This window comes from Corvus moneduloides, chromosome 3 (genome assembly GCF_009650955.1).
Source record: "Corvus moneduloides isolate bCorMon1 chromosome 3, bCorMon1.pri, whole genome shotgun sequence".
Lineage (NCBI taxonomy): Eukaryota > Metazoa > Chordata > Aves > Passeriformes > Corvidae > Corvus > Corvus moneduloides.
The window spans coordinates 48,423,386-48,448,114 of NC_045478.1; the positions used below are offsets into that span (position 1 = coordinate 48,423,386).

Below are 24,729 nucleotides of genomic sequence, written 5' to 3' on the forward strand. Positions count from 1 at the left end.
CCTTGCTGTTCTGAAGGGACTCAGAAGTGTAATTCTTACTGAGTAATGTGTAACATTGGCCTTCCTTCAACAAAAAAAGGGAAGGTGGAGAAAATTACCATTTTTTAAAAAGTTTTTTCCTCCAGGGTAGAACCTGGCAAAAATAGTCCAGTAAATCTGACTCTGTATTGAGCACACTGAAATATATTAAGGAAAAAACCCCAGTAGTTTAATGCATATGTATCAAATAATGGGGAAGAGCCAACTCAACTTCTTGTCAAGGAAAACCATACTCAAAAATCTATTAGTACTCTTCGAATGAGTCAGTAAGTTTGGTCTGGTTATTACAGCTAGAGATGGGACTGTTCTACTGTGTGGCATTGTCCTGCCAGACTCTTATCACATCCTTAGGTTCCTATTCTGACATCAAGTCATTTCAGGGTGCTTGCCCACAATTTATGGGATTTCATGAGTCTGTTCTACTGCATATCTGCTTCCATTCCTCCCACAGCTCATAATGTTTATTCTCTGATTATCTAATCAGTTGCACAACTACTTCCCCTCCACCCCCAAATTTAATCTGAAAGTAACTCGCATATATTCAATCTGCTTTTCTACCCCAAAACTTCCAGTCTGTAATCAATTTTATAATTTCTATTATTATCCTAAAATGCCCTCAAAATTATCCTATTTCCCTTCCATTTTTATCAGCTTGTACATTTTCACTGTCGGCACACCACTCTTCTATCCAGTAGCTTCCTATAATTTCTTTCTTCTAACTGAATTGTACTTTTTGATTGGTAAAAAACACTGTATAAAGGAATGGATTGGAGAAATAGAATACAAAAATGTAGTGAAATCTGACAGAACAAAGTGCAAGGACTAGAGTGTAGAGACTAATTGCAATTAAGCACATAAACTGTGGTTCAGTAGTTGGAAATGACCTAAGTGTAGACATATGTGCTTCTATTAGTATGTCCCTAGATTATTAGATGCAATTGATGCAGCCATGGAAAAGAATGAAGATTTTGATCCTAAGGTTAAACAGAGACGAATGTGATCTAGAACAGGTGAAGACCCAACATAATGCTATACAAAATGGAATAAAATAGTTTGATTAATTGGCATAGTAAAATGAAGGCCAAAGTATGTTTCTTTCAGGGCCTTCCTGCTTTCTGTTGTTCACTGGACTTTTTGTTAATGGATCCTCCTTTTTATTTTTTATTTATTCACAAGCCAATCTGCTTTTATTTCTAGCTTTAAACCAAAAGAATTACCTGTGAACATTTAATTTCCTACCTGAAAGATTGTATCAGCCCACTTTTGGGGATAGAGGTGAGTACTTTCTGATCTCAACTTTCCAGATGTCTAGTAAAATACCATGGAAATAGATTTGTTGCTCTTCAAGATTTGTAAATTTTGACAAGAATTATTGCTGATGAATTACATACATCTAACATTTTTTGCCACTACTAGGTTTGGTGGCCCTTGTGTGTGGGGCTTCTTACAAATTCATACTCCAAATCCTTTCAGTTTGTTCTCATTACTACTAGAAGGCTTTAAGACCTTCTCTGTTGTCCTGTGTATCATTAAGAGTTAGGCATTTCTTTCTGATTCAATGCCACCTTTAATCATGTCACCAATGAAAGCCTAACAAATTTCACTAAATGCCTCTCAGCCTTAAATTAGCTGCAACACTGAAAAGATCAACACCTTTTATTGCCAATGCTTGCTGTAATTTGTGTATATTCCATGGTGTCATTTTGATTCAGTAATGTAATTTTCATCAAATATTTCTGGTATTAGTGGCTACTGTTTGGTAACATCTTTTTAATGTGAAATACATTTTTAAAAAGTCCCAACTCTTGAAAACATTCTTGAGCCATTTAAGAACATTACCTTGACTGGATCCCACTGACCAAAAGAACTTAGTAATTTATATGAGAAAACTAGCATCTTCTGTGCAAGTGGCAGACTTATTGGGTAACATTTCTCAAAAATGCTTCTGCGGTTTTCCACTAGAGATTTCAGCTTCCTGTACATTTGGTAGCACACAACGTGAGGCTTCCGTCCTCCATTGATCTCAACTGGTGGTATTAATAACTTCTCAAGTTCTTCCTGGTTATGAAAACATAATGAAATATTAGAATCATAAATGCAATCAGATTTTTAATAAAGACTGATGGCAAGATTTTCTGTGAACTATCAAGGATTTCCTAAGCATGTTCTCAGTCAAAATAAATCAGCAAAATTTGGTTTGAGATGGGAATTGTTCTTCCTGCCCACTGAAGTTTAAACTTCTATATTAAGTGTCACGCTGCTACAATTTTATATTATTATCTGGTTTTGTAAACCTTCTCTCTGGTCAGTGGATAGAGCTTCTTCTAAATCATTATTAGTGTATTTCTGAAGTGAGATACTTAGTAGATAATAAACAAATGCCACCAATCTACCTACTGCCTTAGATGTGGCATTAGCATAGCAGATATCTAGTGTTAGATGAGGTTACCTCGCCATAGGCAACTGCACTGATTTCAAGAAAATTGTTACTAGGTGTGGGAACGGTGCCAAACACCTGGCATCTTAACCAAGATTAGATTTGGATTTTTTCTTTACATTTGGTTTCATCACCAACAACTAGGAACTGAATTAAAAAATAGAGCCATCTAGTAAGAATTTTGCCTCAAAAATTATTTTTACATACTGTTCATACATTTAACAACTCTCTAGTTTGGTTGCCTGTGTCAACTGACTTATCAAAAACAAAATGACACCAAGACTGGACAGGTCTACCCAAAAGCTTCCTTTTTTTTTTCTCTACCATATTAGTCATACAAATTATATACTCTTTAAAGTCTATACCTTCTCAGTACAGTCTTCATCTTGTTCACATACTTAGATCATGAATAAAGCAGCACCGTTATTTAAGCACTATAATTTTTAAATGTGACCAATAAATATGGAAATTCTTCATGTGATCATATAATTTAACAAAATAAGCAGTGGTATCAGTACCTGCACACTTTGTAATATCTCTACTTCTGATTCAAACTTTTCTGAAATTTCATTTTGCATGCGCTCAACAGCATCTTCTTCATTTTCTTCTTCTTCTGGTTCTTCCTCTTCATCATCTTCTTCAAACTCTTCTGCAAGTATAGCTTCAATATCTTCATTCTCCTCCTCCTCCTCCTCAGTAGCTTCATCATTCTCCTTATTTGCTAAAGCCTATAAAGACAAAATATTTTGTTGTTTCATGTCTATGAAACAGAACATATAGAACATATGGTATTCTTGTCTCTTTTTTAATTAGAAAAGCCATTAATTCAACAAAACCTCATTTTGGGATATCCTTTATCATAAGCAAAAATCTAGTAAATACTAGAATCTTATTTCAGAAGAAAATACAGAAGTATTGCATAGTGCATACAATGAACCATTGTATCAGTTCCAAGAATACTTAAAAAGCCTGAGGAGCTACACTGCAGCTTTGATAAGAGGAGTGTTTTTTCATACACAGTATTGTAGTTGGACAGGACTTTGTCATGTTTGATGAAAGTGTAGCTGACAGGATATCATGAGCAGTCAAGTAGTACCTGAATACATTTATAAATATATTATGTAATTGACTTTGGGCAGAAATCCTGGTACAGTCCTATTCTGGATTAACCATGGATTTGACAGTATACTTAAAGGCACATGCCTAATTTCAGTTAGTGGGGCTACCCTTATGCTTACAAATTAGATACATTAAACACATTCATAAGTATTTTCCTGAATTGAAGCACATATTGAGAATTGTTTTAAAATCATTTTTAGTCTTCATGAATCGATAGTTTCTAAAGCAATTCAAACATAATATAAAATTATTTTTGAAAGTAGAAGCTTCTCACAGTCTATCATAATTTTACTGTTCTAAATTGTCCTGAAGTCTGTGACTAAAAGCTCTAGAAATTTCTATGGTATGAATGCAAACACTTCAATTTTAAAACTTTCTTATTAGGTTGTTTTCTTACCTCTTGCTTCTTTTTTTGTCGCTCTGCTAAAAGTTCTTCCCTTCTTCTGGCAATCTTCTCATTCTGTTAATGAAAAAAAGATGTAAGAAGACTGATGATACTTCCTAATAAAAGCTCCGCTCTGAAAATTGGTAATGTAACCTATAATTAACACTGTTCTTTCCACCTTAAAATTCTGTTTCCAGTTGGTTCTAATGTTAAAAAATACTACCTAGAGTTTGAAATGTTGCTGACCAGATATATGCCTCTACTAGGCAAACATGTAAGTATACTTTAGTAAAGGTAATTTTGCAGATTCTGAGATGGAGATTAGAGGAAAAAGAAAGACTGATTCTTACCACACTGAAAATAAAGTAATAGGTTTATTGGTAAACTACAGAGTTTCTAAATTTATAGGTGATTTTTGCCATTTAGCAAAGGGGTGACTGAGTATGGTAGCAAATGTGTGGTGTTCCCTTTGACTGTTTAAGGATATTAATGGTATTGTATGAGTCCTGGCCCAAATTCTGCTGTCCTAAACTCCTGTGTGTCAGCTGCTCTGTAGTAATTATGCTCAGACCTTTTCTGATCTTACATGTGAAGTACTTTATCTCACTTTTACAGAAAGTTAGGAGCCTTGAATATATTACATGTGCCAATTGCAAATGTCTGCATAGAGGCTTCGGGTTACCTCAACCAATTTGTAACCTGTTCAGTAGTAGGCACAGCTTCATTTGAATGGGACACAGAGCAGCTGCAACAGCACTGAGAATGTGGCTTAGAGTTCCTACATTCCTGCGCAGAGTATCAGAGTTGGGAACACAGACACACCCCCCGTACAGTAGTGAAGTCAGCCTACGGGAGATGCTGATCAACTCAACAGCACATGCTCAGGGAATCTGGGATGCAACAACATTACAGTGCATGAACTGTCTATTGGACTTTTTTATCACCATATTCACTCCCTCCATCTAGCTGCCTTTTTTCCTGGACTTCCCAGATTCTGTCAGACTGCCACTTCTCTGGCAGCACAGCTGCTTATCTTGGGCTGCGAGATGCCCAAACTCCTGCATAAATTAATTGCCTACAAGAGGAAAGGAGCCCTAAATTATTTTGGTTCCTCTGGTAAGCCTAGGAATGCTGTGAATGAATAGGCTGTGGCTCCTGGCTCAGATATCTGTTACTCTGTGTGCTCTTCACAGCTTTGGGAGTTTCAGAATCTGTGTTTATACCTCTCCTGTAGAAACAACAAAAAAAAACTATGTAGGGCTGAAAACTTACCCTTTTTTTTGCTTTTAGTTCCTTCAGCTTCTTTTTATATTCCTTTTTTTTACGCCGTCTGTCTTTCCATTTTTTCAGACGTAGAGGCAAAAGACGGTCAAGAATGTCATCTTCTTCTACTTGAATATAAACTGCAACATCAGGACAGAGTCCTCGTTCTGACAAATATCTGGCTTCATCTGAAGTACGAGGGAAGCCATCCAGTATAAAGCCTGTGGACCTAATTGGAAAATAAGACATTTATCATTACACAGTGTAGTTTAAAGTGCAACACAGTGAACATGTAATTATTTGGAAAAAAACCCACAAACCCTCCCATATTAAATGCATATGTTAGGAGTAAAATTAAAAAAAATTCTTTCAGCTGGTATCTTTTAACATTGCAAAACTGATATTTCACGATGTATTTTTATTAGTGTACTTACAAATTAATTTCTTCTGAGGTTTTAATGTGCAATGCTTAAATATTTTAAAAGAACTTAAAAAACCCAAAATAAATCATGTCCTCAGACTTGTTTGTGTGACTCTAAAAACAATACTTCTTAAGCACTGCTCTCAAAAAATAGAAGGTGTCCCAAACACTTTTCTGGTAATGACTGCCAAAGAAAGCTTGTGTCTGAAAATTTATGTTTCTTCTCTATTATAGGTTGAGAAATTTGCCACTCAGCATGACTTATATTTTTCTTCCTGCAGATGTTAAAAACAAGTCAGTTATACCTGGAAAGCTCTATGGCTTATTAGAGCTCTTACAATTTCAAGTAAGGTGAGTAGTTATGTTAGGCTGAGTGTTGTGTTGATAAGAAGTTAATATTTATTTCTATTACTTTAGACTTTAATAGGATACATTGTAAAATTGCAGAAAACCAAAGAAGCTGCAAGAAGTGGGAGTGGAGGGAAGAACAGAAAGCCCTGGAGGCTGTGGGGAAGAAGAGTATAACATAGTATAGTTTAGTAGTGTAATGTATTGTAATGTGATATAATATAGTACAATATATTACAACATCATGTGTAATGCTGGGAAATTTTGGTGCATTCTTTTTTTCCTAAAACAGGGAGCTGTTTTCACACTGTGTAGAGAACCATTGTCCCCTATCTGTAGTCAGGACAGAAATTACATAAAACCAGAAAAGTTTGTTTATGTATCTATCCTGTAAGACCGTGAAAACTACCCAGCTGTTTAAAAGATTTAATTCTATTCAGGTGTGCCAAGTACTTTTGTCCAATCCTGTGTGCAGCATATGAAACATGATATTACTGTCAAATTATCAATCAAAATAGTACAACAAAACCAAGACTGACAGGTAGGTCATTACTCATAAAAAGTACATGAGCATTGAAATAATCTCTGCAATAGTTGTTTACAATTGCGGACACAATGGATGATATACTTCCTAAGATTAATTAAAGAGAGAGAGAATCTAATTACAGTTACCGGAATGGCTCTTTCTTCCACCAGTCAGGAACAATCTTATCAAGAACTTTTGGAGGCAGTTCCATGTTATCCATTAGATTTGCTTTGATTGCCTCTTCCTCATCAGTTAATTCCACTTCCTTTATGTAAAGAAAATCCACCAAAAATGAAAAAAAACCCAACCAAAAAACAAAACAAACCAACCAACCAAAACCAGAAAGAAGTATATACTTGACACATCTATTGTTTTTTTGGCTAAGGTACCATCTTCATTTGACTTAAACCAGCAGAAATAAACTCATTTGCCATATTGCATCATACTACATTATATATTTTAGGTAGTTCCCTAAACTTAGGGCAACTGCTGCTGTATGATTTTTAATGAAACCTAAAATCAAGCACAACTGTTAAGTATTTAATTATACATATGCTCAATTCAGAGGAATAGAAACTGAAATGAGCAGAGTTTCTCCTAATTGCCTACAAGCAGTTTTCCACTTGGCTATACCTGTTCCCATGCTGGAAGATTACTTGTACTACATCAGAATGTTTTTTCACTTTTTAAAAGCAACTATTATATTCGGATGGAATAAAAAAAAAAGTTAAAAAAGGATATGTAAGGTTATTTGGTATAGGCATAAGAACAGATACCAGACATAGAGGATTGTTCTAAAGAACAATCAAGCAGTATTAATGACTAGTAAAATGCAGAGTATTCAAATACCAAATCAAACTACTAAATTCTTGTGGAAAACTGTTGGGCTTTTTTCCAGAATATGTAACTCTGTAAGACTGATATGGTTGAGGATGCACTTCTCATAGAATGGCTTCTTGACACAGACTGTGGTAAAAAATAATGAAAAGACGATATACATTGGTGGCTCTAAATTGGTTTACATAATTCATATATCAAAAATCAAAACATGTCTGATATCCAAAGGCCGTGTCTGAATAAGAATTTCTATGCCTGCCATCTATTCTGATAATGTAGCCAAAATAACTTGAGAATATGCTGGAAGTCACAGGTCTAATGTAGTGTGTAATATTTTCTCTAGTGCCTGACACAGTATATATATTAAAAGATGTTTGTATGACAGAAGATACCTAAGTAGACAAAGTGGTAGCCAGATTTGTAACACAGAAGCATCTTGAAAGAAATGTGTGAAGTGGGAGAAAACAGTAAAACACATATAAAAGTGTGTCACTGACATTACCACTGCCAAAGAGATGTAGGAATGGCATTTGTATCCGATAAAAGAAAAGAAGCATGAGATGTATATTCCAGGTAGAGAAAAGAGAACACCCCACAAAGCAGTGATTTGAAGGAAAAGGCTGCTCCCCAGACCTGTCAATGATGTGAAGGCCTTGGCTGACACTAAAACAACCAGGATGGTATCTTTTTGCTGAACTTCCCAGACTGCATGGTATGTTTTTGTTTGCCTTTAGTGGTTTTGCTTTGAACATTATAGCTGACCTTAAGCTCTGACAGATACACTTCTACTGTCTTGTGCCAAAGTGAAAGAAAATGATACAAACGGAATTTAATGAAATTTTGGAGAGGTGGTGGGTCAGTGAAAAACAGGATAATCAGACAGTCCAGTGGTAGTCATATTCAGAGAAATGCCTGGGAAGTCTACAACCTTGGAAATTATCCTCTAGAGTTTTGTGTGTGGACCAGTGAATGGGTTTCTAAACTGAACTGAAATTGTAAGCTGTGCTTAGGTCATGCCATCAGATGAAGTACTTTATAAGAAATATGAGAAAAAAAATACTAAGTAGAAGATTGTTTCCCAGCAGATATAAAGATGACAAGGAAAAAATACTAACAGAAATGCTTTGGTGTAAGACATGTATTGATGCAAAAAAAAAAAAAAAAAAAATTGAGTGAGAGCCAGCCATAGCCATCAGTGCCAGAAACACTTGCCATATTTTTGGTTGTGATGACCACATTGTTTGACCAGCCAAAAGAACCCCCTCTTTGATTTTGATGAAAACCTGGATTTTTGTTCTGACATCCATGATTTTGATCTGTACTCCATCTGTGTTGAAGCATTTGCTTCCAGTATTACCTGCTCTTGTATTATTTCATCAGAACACTACCTTCCAGTTATCAGGGACTTGTTCCACTTTTCAAGACAGTAGAGTGGCCTTGAATGCACCTTTGGCAGCTTCATCAGCTCCTGCAAGTGCACCCCATTGGCATATATGTGTCCAGTTTACATAAATGATCTCAAATTTGATCCTGTTTTGAGTAGTAGCATTTTTTACCCAGGCTTTCCTATTAGACACAGAGCCCTCTAGGCCACAGATTAGACTGTACTTGCAAAGACCATGTTTCAGGGTCAGACTCATATTTTCTAGATCTTTTGCTGCTGTTGCACTGCATAAATTCTTCTTGCAACCCTTCAGATCCCTCACTAGTTTCCACCTCTGTTGAGTGCTCATCTTCCTAATGCTGTGCCTGAGTGTTGTTTCTGTATGCCTCCTGCTCTGCAGCCTGCTGCCTCTCCTGCATGCTTCCTTAAATCCTGTAGTAGGAAGTGCTTGAAGATCTTTGATGACTAGTAACTTGAAGGAACTTGGCAGGTATCAGGAGCACACACTAAAAAAAAGGCTCTTAAAATATGATGCAGAAACTTACTTCTTCCTGAACCTTTGAGTATTGGATAAATCCTTATTTCTATTGTGCAAGAGGTAGATTTTCGGTTTCTTTGTACTACGTATTTTTGAAAGATTCATATGCTGTGTACCTGTGTTGAGACTTCTCCACACAATGAAGGATTTTAGCATATCCATTGCTATCTAAAGAATTTATTTGCATTAAAACCTTGTGGATTTTTTTTTCTCCCAACATGTCACTGCCTAATAAAAGAAAATACAAAATACTCTCCCCAATAAACATTTATGTAAAAGTTTCTTCTTCCGAGAAATTGCATCCTGTAAGAAATAGGATCTAGAATGTGTATTTGTAAGGATTTCAAACCAGTAGTCAATCTGACTAAGAAAAAGAACTGATTTTCTGAAAGTTATCATTCATTAATTATTCTACAAGTATCACGAATATACAGCTATTTGAAACAGTTTTTTAGCTAAGCTACAAGGCATATTTTATGCTACTCAAGAATTGTTTTATTTTTCTGGTTTGAAACTGCTGCCAACAGGCAAAGAAACACTAAAATCCAGGTTATGAAACCTATTGCATTAAAAAAATACTAGCTTACCCTGTTATTAATGCTGAATATTTGTGGTTTTTTCTGAGAGATGATCAGACCTAAGGGCTGGTAGAGGCATTCTATCCTTTTGCCCCAAGAGAATGCAAAGAGCACAGCTAGTGAACATTTTTAAAGTCCTGTGCAATTGGAACACATGCACTTGACTGAACCAGCATATTGTAAACACTTAAAGGAAACCATACCTTCCCGTTATTATTCTGACCTTAACCATTTTTTTGCCCCTCAGCTGGTCTTCCATTGGCCACTTAGCATCTGTCTCTACTATTTAGAAAAAAACTGTATATAAATCTTGAAAATGTTTTGAAGAATGTTTGTGGTATTTGTAAGAAAATATTGTCAAGAACTATTATTTCCAAATTTCATCAAGTATTTAATTTAACATAATTTTATAATTTTTACAATTTTATAGGAAATTCCTATTCTGGACTGAAAATGATTATTTTGTGTATGGATGTAAAAAAGATTATTATTACCTGTTTGGTTTTTTCTGTTTCAGTTTTAGTCACGGTCCGAGAGAAATCTTCCAGTTCCTCTGGTATTTTATTGTCATCTTCGCGATCTTCATCAAAAGAGGGCCCAACTTTCATTTTAGTTTTGGGTAAAATCAATTCCTGTAGATATTCTTCAAACTGAATATGGAAAATGCCTAATTTGTCTGCTATCTGTCGTGCACAAGTACTTTTACCTGCTCCATGAATCCCAAGTAAACATACCCGTAAAGGAGGAGCCTATAGGAAAAAAAAAGGAATATTCTGTAACATTTTGGAGTGTACAGTGCCCCCCCTACTGTTTTTCACTTCAAAAATATCATTGTAAAAATTCTATAAAAAACAGTCACATAATTTTGTATTTTAATTTTTACGGACTTTCTATTGCTGTTCTAACGAAACTACCTGCTCCCAGGAAACACCAAACAAATCTACTACCCTACTATCAGCAGGTAAAAATGAAACTTCATTAGACAATTCTGGTAAGTCTTCAGTTCTTTTACCCTTTTTCCACTTACAAAAAACCCACAAAAACCCCAATATGGTCATTTGTTAAACACATTTTAAGATTATTGTAAGCCTTTAAAATCTTCCTCTCTTTTCTGCTGTATTTGCATCAGTAAGTCAATGTGCTAATTTAAATTTACATTAAAAAATCACTAGGGAAGCCATGTGTTTTATTTGCTTCAAGGACTTGCCTAATATATTGTTACCTAGAAAAAAACCAGCAAATATAAACAAATCTAAATGGGAATGGAAAATAGTTATTTTAATCTGTATTATCTGCTTTAAGTAATTTTTAAGATTCTCACTTGTAGTGGTTCCTTGTGAGCCACATACTCCTCAGGGTTCTTCAAAAATTTATCTCTGTACTCAGAAGTTGAAAAGTAATAAATCTTTTCTTTATATTTAGCTGCATGTTCCTGGAGTCCAGGGTAGAGGACAAAGTTCTCTTTCAGACTGACTGGACAAAAGTGTTTTGTGTCTCCCATGTGCCTTTTCTTTTGCTTAGTTGTTTCTTCATCCTTAAAATATGAAAATTTTTAAAAACTCTTAGAATTCAGGAGTTTACTTAGATTAAGTAGATCAGATTAAATAATGCCAAATACATTAACTGAGGATTGAATGAGGATGGTATTCTCAAAACATTTTGTAAGCTGAAAATAAGTCTATGAAAATACACACTTTTTAGATTCTGAGTCAGAAAACAAACTGTCCAAGAAAATTACTGAGAAAAGAATTAAATTTGAAATATCATGAATATCGTAGTTAGCCATTGAGAACCAAAATTAGGGTAGAAGTATCTATGATAAAATCTTTTCCTACTGTGTTCTTGAAACTGATTTTCTGTTTAAATGTAGACCTCTTCAGAAAATACAATGAGAGCTGGTGTTATGAAGTCAGATTACTTATCCAGTAAAGTTAATTTCTAAAAAATCAATTCAATACTGCTCTAGTACGGTCTATGGATATTCTATACGGATAAATTTGGGGATGGGAATCTTCCAATACAGGATGAAAATAGAAAGGCAAAGCTAGACCTCTAATTTCATTAAAGTGGGCATGCGAAAATTATCAATAGCTGAGATGGAACAGGGGATTTCCCATTACAACTCTGCATCTTCTGATGTTTACATGATGGCTCACAGAATCATTGTTAGCTGACAGAAATCAAAGTTCACATTTGTTTCTTTAATAAAACCCCTCTTTGCCACCTGGCAAAACTAGGTAAGGTGAATCTCTCTATTAGCATGGGGGTATTTGAGCCTCTTGCTGTAGTACAACTACTATTGTCCAAAACACAGAAGTATAGTGAGTGTTCCTGAAGTATATGCTAATATTTATTCTGTAAGAAGGCTTCAGCTGGTTCAAACAAAATCAGGATCAAGCAAAATCTGCCTTCTCTGAGGTTATGTTCAAACCGAAAATAAAGGAATTACAATAAAAGCATAAATGGATAAAACTGGCATGCTTACTTCTTCCTCTTCTTCCTCTTCTTCAACTTCCTCTTCTTCATCTTCCTCTTCCTCTTCCTCATTTTCCCCTTCAGCAGCCAGATCTTGTGCTTCCTCCTCTAAATCTTCATCAGATAATTTCCAACCATAATATTGAAAAGGTCCTGAAAAGGTTAGATTTTTTTTTTTTTGGTGTGTTTCAATAGCTATAGAATATATTCTCTTTGTCCGTAAAAGTAAGTGCATATGTGGGAGAAAATAATGCCAGCTGTATCCTGCATTTCTTCTACTCACAGAACAAAATGTTCTCCTCAGATGTAGAAATTAGTACATTGTCTCCTCCAAAAATTGAAATTCTACAGGTCGTTTTTGGTTGAAGTAAATTGGTATTTTCAATGGGAACTTGTATTACAAAAGTATTATACAAACACATGCAGATAGTACCATTACTGTTTGCACCAGGATTTTTTTCTTGTTACTCATTGGGAAGAATCATCACTCAAATTTTATTTTATTATAGAGCCAGCACAATAGATGTTTTGGTTAATAAAACACTTGATTTGTAGTAATGATAGGAAAAATGTAGTATTATTTATCCAGTGCTCAAAATTCTAAGAGACCACACAAAGGAAGAAATGTAATTTGTCAAAAGGTATCAATTTAAAAAAATGAATGTAAAATTCAGTTTTGAAATACAGTCTCTGCAGGTGGTTAGCTTAGATTATTACACACCCTGAAAGCCTCATTAACCCAATGAGTATTGGACATTAGTGAACCTTCACTATCTGTCCACTTCTCAAACCAGTATCCTGGCATGCATAGATAGGACAAGTAACTGAGGAAATGTGCTTTCAGAATGTTTAGGGAGCTATTATGCACCTATTTGCATAGCCATATTATATATATATTTCAAATACATATATATTTCCCACTCTTCGATGTCTTAAAGGCTGCTATTGTGCTTTTCAGCAGACCCAGAGAACACAATGTGACCCTCTTCATATTAGTAATATCAAACTGAGTATAACCTACTCCCCAATATGCTCATCACATAAGCTATCCAAAATCCCTCTTGATAGTTTAAGTGCCAATCACATAAACAGTGTTACTTACTTTCCATAACCAGCACGATTTGATTTAGCAGACTTTCTGGTGTTTGCTCAGCAATCTCTAAAACAACAACCTGAACTCGAGATGACTTCTTGATTGCTGATTCCAGTGTTTTCCAATCATTCCTGAAAAGGTCAATCTTCTTTTTAATTGTTTTCATTTCTTTTGTATCTGGAAAACCATGCTCTGCAAACTCGGGTTGCATGATTTCTGAAAATCAAATCATGTATAATAGGCAATGCTCCTCTAAAATTTTTTACGTTTAAAAGCTATCATTATGCTTTAGGACTATTTTTATATTGCTCAAGTATGGTGGCATATTTTTAATGCTTCTTCCTCCTCATAATTATGAATTATTATATTAGTAGTTTACAAAGACAGTTTGTAAATTCCCAGTTTAATTATGTTGATACTGTATATATTGAGGCTTCTCCAGGAAAATAAATGAGGTCAAATTGCTGAACTATATTTGCATATGGTTATTTAAATCAGCACTCAAAATAAATATTACCCCTTCTGCAAAGAAATATAATATAGAATACATTAATCTAAAAACTATGATTTAATGATGAACAGCTTTTGACAGAATAGCCATATGGTCATGCCTCATGCCAGTACAGGAAAACTTTGAATGAATAAATAAATGAAAATAAAGTAAAAAAGTCTTATCATGACTTCCCTCTGTAAATACTGGAACCGGGAAACTCTCACAGGAAATCCTGGCTTTAATGAAGTCATGTCTGCATATAACCACTTGTTTAGTAATTAAGAGAGAGAGAATACTTTAATCTCCTAAGAAATGTGCAGAAATTTGTAGTGTCTGTTGTTTAAGATCAGTCCAAGCCTGTTTGCTAACACTGTCTCACAGAAAGGAGGCAGAAGTTAGAGACTGAAAGGATGCATTAATATAAATAAGAAAGTCACAGGTACTACACATTGTAAACATGACAAAACCATACCAAATCTGTTGTCATACTCTGTGAGCAAATAAACAAAGGGTTACTTTCTTGCACCACAACATCTCGCTGAAGAAGCCAGATGGAATTAAGAACTTGATATTGAAAGCTGATATTGAATTAAAAACTTGATATTGACACATTAAAAAAGGTTCCAATTAGGAGCTAGATAGGGCTGCAATTACTATCCATTCATACATTGTTAGACCCTGAAAGTCCTAAGACAAAGTTCTATCTCAGCTAGAAGATAATACCCAAGTGCCTATATACCACCATAAAGACCTTGTCACTGGCAGCAGCAATGTGGTGTTGTTGCTGTTGTTCCCATTCCCTGCACTCATGTAATTTTCAACTCTGATTTTCTTTTCTTTCTTACAATTTTTCTTTTGTGTTCTGTTAATAAGTGACGTTAGCTAACAGACAGAAAAGCAGTTGAGAGCAGTGACTTAAATGGTCTGATATTACTATAAGTTTGCTGGGACTTAGAGCACATGTTGTGGTTTTTTCTGGCCAGAAATGAAGATGCAAGAAAAAAAATTTATCAGTGAATGGAATGATTTTCTACTTCACTAAAATTTTCCCCTTCTCTTGTTGTTCCTGTCTTGTATTTAGTTTGAAAGAGCAAGAAGAGATTTTGACACAAGTAACAACATGCTCTGCCTATTCCACTGAACTTCTACTGAATTTTTACATAAAAAGGACCATTACTACTGTTCTTCCTTATGTAACTTCCTACATGTACAAAAGAGAGGTATTACTAAAAATGAAAGTCTTATGTAATGCCTTGTATGTAAAAAGCTTTGACTACTTTCTCAAAAATACAAAACCTCGAAACATGAAAACCCCAATGCTTTTTGGCCAGTGCTCACTATGTCAAATTGCAGCACTGTAACATTCATTTTGAGTTTGTCGCAATCTGAAAAATCCAAACAATTTTTCTGAAAGGTTAGATTGCCCTGTTACAGTTTTCTTCATTAAGAAAACATATTTCCTCCCAGAACCAAGCATTCCTCAATCTCCTCATATGGACTGTCAAAGAAATTTGCAAATTACACATTTAATTTTCCAAAATAGAGCCAAAAGGCAAAAAGTGTATAATGTAGCTGAATTTCAGTGATTAGGTACCAGGAAGATTTGGCAGGAAACAGATCGAAACATAACAGTCAGAGTAGAGATGCTGCCTAATTTTTGTCTAATATTCCACCAACTAAAGCATCACCTTGAAGTGTCAGTATCAGCTGGGATATGTGAGTGCCTGCAGAACAAAGAACACATCTAACACGCCTTCCTTTGAAATTCCTTCATGGCCCACTAAGGTTGGTCCCTTGCTAGTTTGCTGCTTGTGCTTATTTCTACAACCCTTTAGTCCATACATGAAGTCAGGCACTTTAAAGGTAGTATGGGAGTTAGGGGTACTGCAATGTCTACATCTTCTTAAGGGTCTGTGTCACAATGTGTAGACGTCTAGAAATACACTAAATTTCTAAATATTTAGGTGCTTTTAATAATTTTATTCTTCTACTTTTGAGGCTGAAACTTTTATTCTCTCAATACCACTATTTCTCTCAACTATTTACATGATTAACTGACATTTGGAGCAAGTTGGGCTCTCTACAGCAATTCAGGTGCTGGCTCAGGGACTTGAGGGCACCCCTGGGCCTGGCTGTCCCCAGCCAGCCCCTGGGGCTCCCCCCACCTGCTCACAGCCCAGGACCCCATGTCAACCCTCAGGGCTGTCAGCCCCTGCTCCAGCAATACTGTTGCAGAGCCAAGGTGAACTGCAAAACTATCAACAAATAAGCATTTTGACAAGTATTTTTGTGATCTTTGAAAACAACCAATACTTAATACACTTCCCCCTGGTTTTTTTACAGTTTTGAACAATGCAACTATTAGACTGACACCTCAGTGGCTAACCTTCCTCTTATCTGATTACTAGTCTAAACCTAAATCAAAGTGCAAAAGGGCATATCGTTAAGCAGAAACATCTTGCAGATTTCAGATAGTTTTATCTTGAATTAGAAATATGTTTTCTCTTGAAAATGTTTACAAACATTTGCATTTTAGTAAACTAGACATTCATTCTATATATGTCATTACATTACTTATTCCCTGCAATTACACTTTTGCCTCTTGCCATGCTTCTAAATAAGAACATAAAAATACCTTTTTATGTACATTAAAAGATGTTGTGCAAATGGTACCCTTAATTATGTTGCATTCTGCAGTGATACATTCCAAATGAGACAGAGATTCAGCCAGGTAAAACCTGCTTAAATTTGGGCAGCTCTAATGCAGTATGTAATGATGACTCGCTTAGGAACACAGATTTTAAGAACAGAAGGAAAGGATACATTACTAACTAGGTTACTCTAACTGCTGCTTGCACGTGTTATCCCCGGCACAGTCCCACTGCAGAAATCACATGTGCTGCCTTGTGAACCACAGCCCTACTCACAGCAGGAACACATGGAAGAGGGGATGAGGGCTGGCTGGATCTGGCTTTCAAAAGATCATCTTATAGTCCAGCCCTTTAAAAACCTCTCAGTTCTGAGCAGGTCATGACACTTTGGAAATATACAGGCAGAACAAGAGATTCAAATGAATATTTGGAATCATCTGAGACAGAATATTGAACATGTCAATGAATCCACTTAATAGAGTCATTCCCATCCCCTTTATCTCAGATGCACTTACAATTCATGTTACCTCTCCTGATAAGCTGTATTTAGCAAATGGTGGACCAGCATGTGTTCCAGCTCTAGGGACACAATTCCAACAGAATACCTCCATCCAGAAGGTTTTGTTGCTTAAGGAAACATATCCAGCAGCAATTATTGCATACTTACAGAACTTTTAAATAGATTACCCAGATCTAAGTGTATTGAAGAAACTTTCCCCTGGAAAGAGGGGAGAAGTAACAAAAGAAAAAAGGTGTACACTCCTAGTGAAAAGAGACAGCCCAAAAATCAGACAACCAAAACCTCATTTGGTTTTGGTTCGGTTATTTGAATTTTACTGTGACAAAAATGTTGCCTACCTGGCATTTAGTTTGTTTCAGACTTACTCTCAAGGACCAAGTAAGGCAGCTGAACTTTTACCGTTAGATGCAAATTATAATAACTCTGCTTCGAGAGGTTATTTATGGTGAGAAGACATTTTTTAAAAAATTAAAAACAAAGTCAAGAAAAATACATGAAAAGACAGCAATGTTTTAAAAATAAATTATATAAAAATGAAAACAACTTTCTTTCTGAGGAGGTGGCCTTCTACCTAATAGTGCTGTTCTTAATTTAATTTACTTGTCACAGCAGTGATAGGAAACAATCTTCCCCAGCCTTAAATCTTGGGCTTTCGTAGGGATTGCCTATATGCCAATCTCTCATATTCTTTTGCTCTGCATCTTCTTTGCTTTTACTGAGCATAGTTACCATAGAGACAAACAATCCTCAAAGGCTTTCTACCCCCACATTCTCTAAATGAATTGTTGGGGAAGGAGAGCCTTTAATATCTTAGTATCTCTGACTTTTTCTTCCCTCAGTCCACATTCAGCAATAAAAAAGATTTAAAAGTCCTTCTTTCCTCCCCATTGAAACACTGCCAAAGCTGACACAGACACATCAGAAGCCAGCATGTCTTCTTCATTAGAGCTTAACTATCAAAATAAACAGAAAGGCAAAATATACGATAACAATGACACTTCCTTGGATTTCAATTTCTTGGAGCTGATCTGTATTTCATTATGAATGTATTTTCAGTTGTCTTTTTGAAACAGACTGTAGTTTGTTTATACAGAATGTTCATTTCTTACTTATAAATATATACTGCCAGATAATCTTCAGCATGTTACAGGGAAATGTACTCAGTAGACAAACTTATATTGTATGTACCGATTTTTTTATTTGGAAAAACAACTTTGATTTACAGATTAAGTTGATCCTTTCTAATGAATAAAAATGTGTATATTTAACAACTTCCTATCAAATTAAAATGGTTTATATTTGATTTATTTCTGGTTTGTTCTTTAAAATAGTCTAAAACTTCTAGCAGATAAAAGCTAAACTGTATATTTTAAAAACAAAAGCAGACCATCTCCATTAAAGAGGAATTGCCTTCAAAGTGTTTTTTGAGAGAAAGCTGTTAAAAGATTTCATGTATCTTTTCATTAGCTCATGGCTCTATTTCATTTACAAGACTGCTACTGGATAGGGTCAATGAGGACATATGGACAGACATTAAGCAAAGTAAATTAAGAGGATGTCCTTTTTCTTATTATGTTCAGAAAGTGACAAGAGCTTTCAGAAAGACTGAAAGCTCTAATCATAGGCTTTTGTTCTTTTTTCTTCTGCAAAACATCGCACAGTTGTACTCCACCAATATTCCTTAGTCTTTATTTCTCTGAATGAGAGACTAAAAGAATTTAAGAACTGAAGGTATTTTGGATTTAATTGAGGAACCTGTTCTTAAACTTTCTGTTTCAAATTTTGAAATTTCTCTGCCTAAAGTGCTCGGATTACAGGTATTAAAATGCAATTATCACATCTGACATATGAAGGAAAGCAGAAAGTGGCTTTGAAGATCATGCAGCTGTGCTCAAAGACCGAACAGACGGTGAAGGTAATATCACTAGAGCTTGCTTTGAAGTTTGCAGTACAAGTAATTTGCAATCTCTCATCTGAAGTTCAATAAACTGTCCTTGTCCAAACTCTCTCACTGGAAAGCCTCCAGCTAAAGGTAGGGGAAAGTACAAATCAGGATGCAAATCAGTCAAGAAAAACAAAGGAAATATATGTAGAGGCTGTAGGACGGACCACACATCATCTGCCTTGTAAATGTTATAATTACAATAGATTCCAAAAAGTATTTATCTTCAAAGACTAAATAGGAAATGTACTAACATGAACATTATTTTTTGCTGTTGTTGTTTCAAATATCTTACTGAATTTAACATGATGATAAAAATAAAAAAGCAAGAACATAGAATAAAAGATATCAAAAATAAAATAAGAGATGGGTGTTGATTCAACCCTCCACCATCTCTAATGAGAAAGGAGATCAATATTAAAGAGTTGGGATTCAATATTAAAGAGTTTATAACTAATACTGATCTTAACAGCTGTGAAGCACAAGCATGAGAGGTGACAGCTGGAACTATCAGCCCAGCTACCGATTTATTTGTGCCAAGAACTTCTACCCAAATAGCAAGAGCAGCAGAAGAGACATCAGTGAAGATGGGGTTGTACAAACACACCAGCTTGAGCTACTCAGGCATAAGCATGTGTGCTCCAGTTGAGTTTGCTGTAGAAAGGAAGTAATCTCTGGCAGAAATGTGGCAGGAAAAGAATATGCCAAGTATTACTTCAGGAAGATTGGAGTGAACCCACAGATCTGCTTGAAGCTGATAACTCTTCTACAACACCTGAAAGATATTCTCATGAATTGATATAGCTGTCTCCTAGTATAAATAAAGTCATACTCATGCAAAGCTTCTGCAAAAATGCTTAAATAAGAAACTCCTGGAAAAAACCCCTCCAAGTAATTGTGTCAAAGGACATGAAAAAAATATGTGAGGCTATAATTTTCAGCTAGACATTACAAGCAAGAGTTACCACATAAATTGATTTCTACATCCTTAGCAGACATTTCAGCATTGAACTGTGCTTCTTAACTCACTTAAATACATTTGTTAGATTTACATGAAGTCTCCTTCTCCATTTACTTTTACTCTCATTATGACACATGTAAGTACCTTGTTCATTACTGGAACCATTTTTGCCTTTTAAACACAGACAATATTATAAACTTGAATATGTTCAGTGCTGAAGCAATCCCAGATTCCACTGAGGTTACAAAAATTGTGATTATTAAAATGTGCATCTGTTTATATAGAATAGAATAGAACAGAACTGTTTCAGTTGGAAGGGACCTACAACGATCATCTACTGCTCATCAACTGTCTGAGCAATTCAGGCCTGATCAAAAGTTAGAGCATTTTATTAATGGCATTTCCTAAATGCTTCTTAAATGCTGACAGGTTTGGGGCACCAATCACCTCTCCATGAATCCTGTTCTGGTGTTTACCACCTTCTCAGTAAAGAAATACTTCCCAATGTCCAATCTAATCCTCTCCTGGTGCAACTTTGAGCCATTCCTATAGGATACCATATATGAGAGACCGAAACAGTATGATTTGGGCTCTGGAGTATTTTTCTGAGCTATCATTTTTATATTACAACTGTTATATATTATAAAAACCCAACAGTTCACATGTGAACATGTGAACTGTGAACATTCATTTACATTGTTGTAAAGACATGTCACATGGGAGAAAAGCTGAAGTCAATGTGCTGATGGCACTACATGTGAAATAAAATGATGTCAGGCTAAGAGCAGCATGACTGAAGTGTTTTGGTGAGTCAGTATTTGATTATTGAAATAAAATGTAGGTGTAGGAAAACATGATTTTCTTTGAACAAGGACTTAACACATCTTAAGAGAACAAGTGTATACATGACATTATTACTGCTATCATTAATAAATGTTGTTTTGATGTACTCAGATCAAAATTAGTTAGATATTCAAAACTAAGATGAACTTTGTTGTTTGAGACGCAGATGACAAAGTATCTTTGTAGAAGCCTTTATATTTAATATTATAGGATTTGTTCACTTTGGAGAAGAGCTGTGTATTTTATTAGAAACTATAAAAAGTTATAATGTGGATTTTTTAAAAAGCATACATGTAATTTAAAGAACCCTAGAAAGCTACAGTATTTTTTTCACAGAGTAGGTGAAATGTTACCTCATTAAAAATTAAAAGCATGTTATCTTATTCAGTCTGTCTTTACAACTTAGGCCTTGTTATATAAACGTAAAATAAATGCCAGACTAGGTCATGAATGAAAATGTATGTGACATATACTGGCAGTACAGAATTTAAGCTTGGCCACAGTAATCTTGTACAGAAACCAGTATGTTATGTTTGAAAGAAAGACAGTAATAGCAGGCTAGGCCCTTGATGAGGGAAAAAGCCCACAAAACCGGGAATTAATGCACTTCAATTTTTAATTTCATCTCCAGGCCTTGGGTGATAATTTAGGCTATGAATGGGAAATCTTGAGACTGAATAGTAGAGAAAGAAAATACTCCAAAGTCCCCAACCTAGTTCCTAGCATAGAGACAGATATTTGTGCATGGTAATTCCTCTTGACAGCAGATCCAAATAAGACAGAAACATTCTTTTAAGAAACTAGGCAGTGGTTAAAGAAGGTAAAAGGGAAGTTAAAACCCTGCAGCTTTTTGGACTACTGAGGTTCAAACCACTGAAACCAACTGGGAATAATTCTAAACCTCAATCCAACTCACAGAATGTGAGGTGCAAAAATCCAGCCTATTTGTGACAGCTGGCCTGCTGCCAAAATCTCACTCCTCACGGATTATTCACTTCTGCCCAGGACAATTACATTTTCTCTGCTGGAAACTAAGTATAACACAGTTCTGATGTAACAGTAGGATCTTTACAGGAAACAAGAAAATATGCAGGTCTGTCAATAGAGAAAGCAACAAAGTAAGAACATCTTTACCCAAAATGTTTTATTAATATTGTTATCAGAAGGGAGACCTCATGTAATACACAGAATTCCATTTTTTTTTTTATGGTGTTAGTTTCTGTTGTTAAAGACCAATCTCCATAAGCACAAAAGAGAGGAGCAACAATGACAGATGGGTGAATCTCCCAAAACTTAATCAGACCAAATATAACCTTGACTTGACACCCCTCAGGGCCATTAGAAGATGATGATGAAAGCAGTCTGGGTGTTAAATCTATTGATATGGGTCACCCCGAGAAGCTCTCTCTGGCTGAGGTGTATTACTGCCTAGAGGGCGTGAGATTCATTAGGGGACGCCTAGGGAAAAGCAGTTTGGGATTGTGGGAGATTTATAAGATGAGGAAGCTTTTCTGAGAAGGACCAAAGGCAAGGAGAAGGAAGGATCAAAGTGGATTGGAGGGGAACTAGCATGGATAACAGAGTACGAAGAGGATGAAAGGGGAAATGGGAATATATGCTCAGACTCATTGCATGGTCCTGGGGACATGGAGCTGCAGCAGCCTCACCTCTACTGGGCTTGTGGATTCAGCAATTCATGTGTATTGCTATCAGATTGAGCAACCCCTAATGCATGTTAAGAGAGCCATTCCTGAACTGATTTCCATCCTTTTAATTACTTCAGGCTGAGCTTACTGGAGGAAGACCAGAAAATCAGACAGTTTTGTGATTTTCTCATTAACTGTTGACTAAGTTCCAGCAATGTTTTGTAACTTTTAAAGAGGTACAGATTTTTTGATTAGTAGTTTCAAGATAGTTAACAAACCACTCAGAAAAGTTACTAGAGGAGACAGAGTCCCATCCTTTGGATTTATTGAAAACTGCAACAGTACTGGCTGATTTAATGAAAACTATCGCTATTCTGTCACATACATGAGGAACGACACACAGAAATGAGTGCCTGAATCAGTGAAGATAGTAACAAAAAGTCATTTTTCTAGATGGTGAATGTAAAAAGGAAATCAAAACTGGAAAATCTGCATAAATACCAAATCACTAAATGATTGAAATCCATAATTAGATAAAATAGAAGTCAAATGATACACACTTTCACCATTCTCCTCAGCAGAAGCTGGAGACTGATCTTCCTCTGATGTCAGTGTTTCTTCCATTTCTCCTCTGTAAATAAAAGTTCATTTATCTTAAGACCTTTATAGATATTACCAAAGAAAGTTGCAGATTTATTAAATGTAATGATGTGGAAATATAATTTGGGTTGTAAAAAATAAAAATAATATATGTTTTATTATCTAAAATGTTATTTTCTCATTGCATTAGAAGGTTGGACTAACAAAAAGCTAATGAAAAAGCATTTAGAAAGAGATTTTTCTGCCACCATATGTACTGATATAAATGTAATATTCCTCAAAGATAACAGATACTGGACTATTTCCTATATATCACAACTAGTCTTAGAGTACTGCTTTAGTTAATTTGTGTGATAAATCCACTGATACCTTTAACACAAAGTGAAGCTAGAATTTTCTTGTGCTCATTTTACACGTTCAGATAATTGGAGTATTTTACCTTGCATCATCTTCTTTCTTTTCTAATGCTTCATCTGTTGGTCTTTCCAAAATCTCGGAATTATTTTCATTCCTGCTTGCTAGGTATGCTCTGTGTAGTATACAGGCTCCTGCAGTACAATTACATGACAGTAATGACTTTAATGCATCTGTATAAAACTAAAGTTATTGGGTTAGGAATACCATTTAATAAATTATTGACAACTTTTTTGAAGTCAACAAAAAGCATATATAACACCACTGAAATGTTATTATACTGTTGATTTCTACAGGTTTAGAGCTTTTTTTTTTTCAATTTAAAGAATATAATAAACTGAATCTGGGATATTGGATGGTTATGAAGGCTATAAAGGGAGACAGAACTGAAGGGATTTATCTTATACTTTCATATGTCATGTGTTACTCTGACATTTATTTTATTTGCAAGTGTACAAAGAAAGCTATGAAGAAACAAATTAAAAACATTCAAATAAAAATATAAATAATGTGCATACCTCTACTACTACAGCTAGTTGACAGAAATGAAGAATGTGCTGTTCCTAATAGGAACTCTACTGACTTATTTACTTTGACAAATAGATTTATATATGGCTGTGTGGCTTAAACCCATTTTCATCAGTGGACTTATGAGAGTTTAGACTAGGTCAGGGAACAGCTTACAAAATAGTGACTCAAATGCTGTGAAAATGTAAACTCCATGACTACATATACATTATATACATGACGGAAATGAGTGGGAATGAAGTAAAGAGTCAACACAATTGTGCAAATAAAAAGAATAAAGTGAAACAAAATAGCTAAATTCAAGGAAATGTATCCATAAGCAAAAAAGCTACATTTTTTTTAGCCAAATTTTTATACTACCAAGAGTACAAAATAAATTCTTCAGATTAGAGCAAGCAATTGAGAGCTAGGTTTTGAGAACTAGTGGAAATGGCAGAGTGGTGTATATCGCAGGAAGGAAGCACATAATTAGAAGGCTCTAGAGAGGCCTTAATTTGAAAGCCTCTGCTACAAATTCCTAAATTCTCCCCTTCACAAAATAAAAAAAAAAAAAAAAAAGGAGCAGTTACTGATCAGTTTTCAACATGGTTGTCATGAAGAATTATCTGTTTCCAAAATGTCTGATCTAGATTAAAACCTTTCAGGGATGATAAGACAACCTTTTCTTCTATCCAATTAATTCACTAAT

General features: G+C 35.2%; 1 protein-coding gene across 12 annotated transcripts in view; it reads right to left on the bottom strand.

The window, feature by feature from the left end:
* Window positions 1-24,729, bottom strand: part of LOC116440567 (zinc finger and BTB domain-containing protein 24-like) — a 71,865-nt gene that overhangs the window by 24,053 nt on the left and 23,083 nt on the right. For 7 of the 12 annotated variants that reach the window (XM_032101449.1, XM_032101443.1, XM_032101447.1 and 4 more), the window contains exons 16-26: window positions 23,539-23,647; window positions 23,060-23,130; window positions 13,453-13,659; window positions 12,361-12,503; window positions 11,197-11,409; window positions 10,370-10,624; window positions 6,685-6,803; window positions 5,253-5,472; window positions 3,993-4,055; window positions 2,995-3,204; window positions 1,879-2,097 (exon numbers count right to left, since the gene is read on the bottom strand). In XM_032101449.1, the coding sequence (XP_031957340.1) occupies window positions 1,879-2,097; window positions 2,995-3,204; window positions 3,993-4,055; window positions 5,253-5,472; window positions 6,685-6,803; window positions 10,370-10,624; window positions 11,197-11,409; window positions 12,361-12,503; window positions 13,453-13,659; window positions 23,060-23,130; window positions 23,539-23,647 (1,829 nt within the window). Of the gene's footprint in view, window positions 1-1,878; window positions 2,098-2,994; window positions 3,205-3,991; window positions 4,056-5,248; window positions 5,473-6,684; window positions 6,804-10,369; window positions 10,625-11,196; window positions 11,410-12,360; window positions 12,504-13,452; window positions 13,660-21,982; window positions 23,131-23,538; window positions 23,648-24,729 lie in introns of those variants that run through there. The other 5 variants (XM_032101450.1, XM_032101452.1, XR_004238689.1 and 2 more) reach the window with 5 other exon arrangements.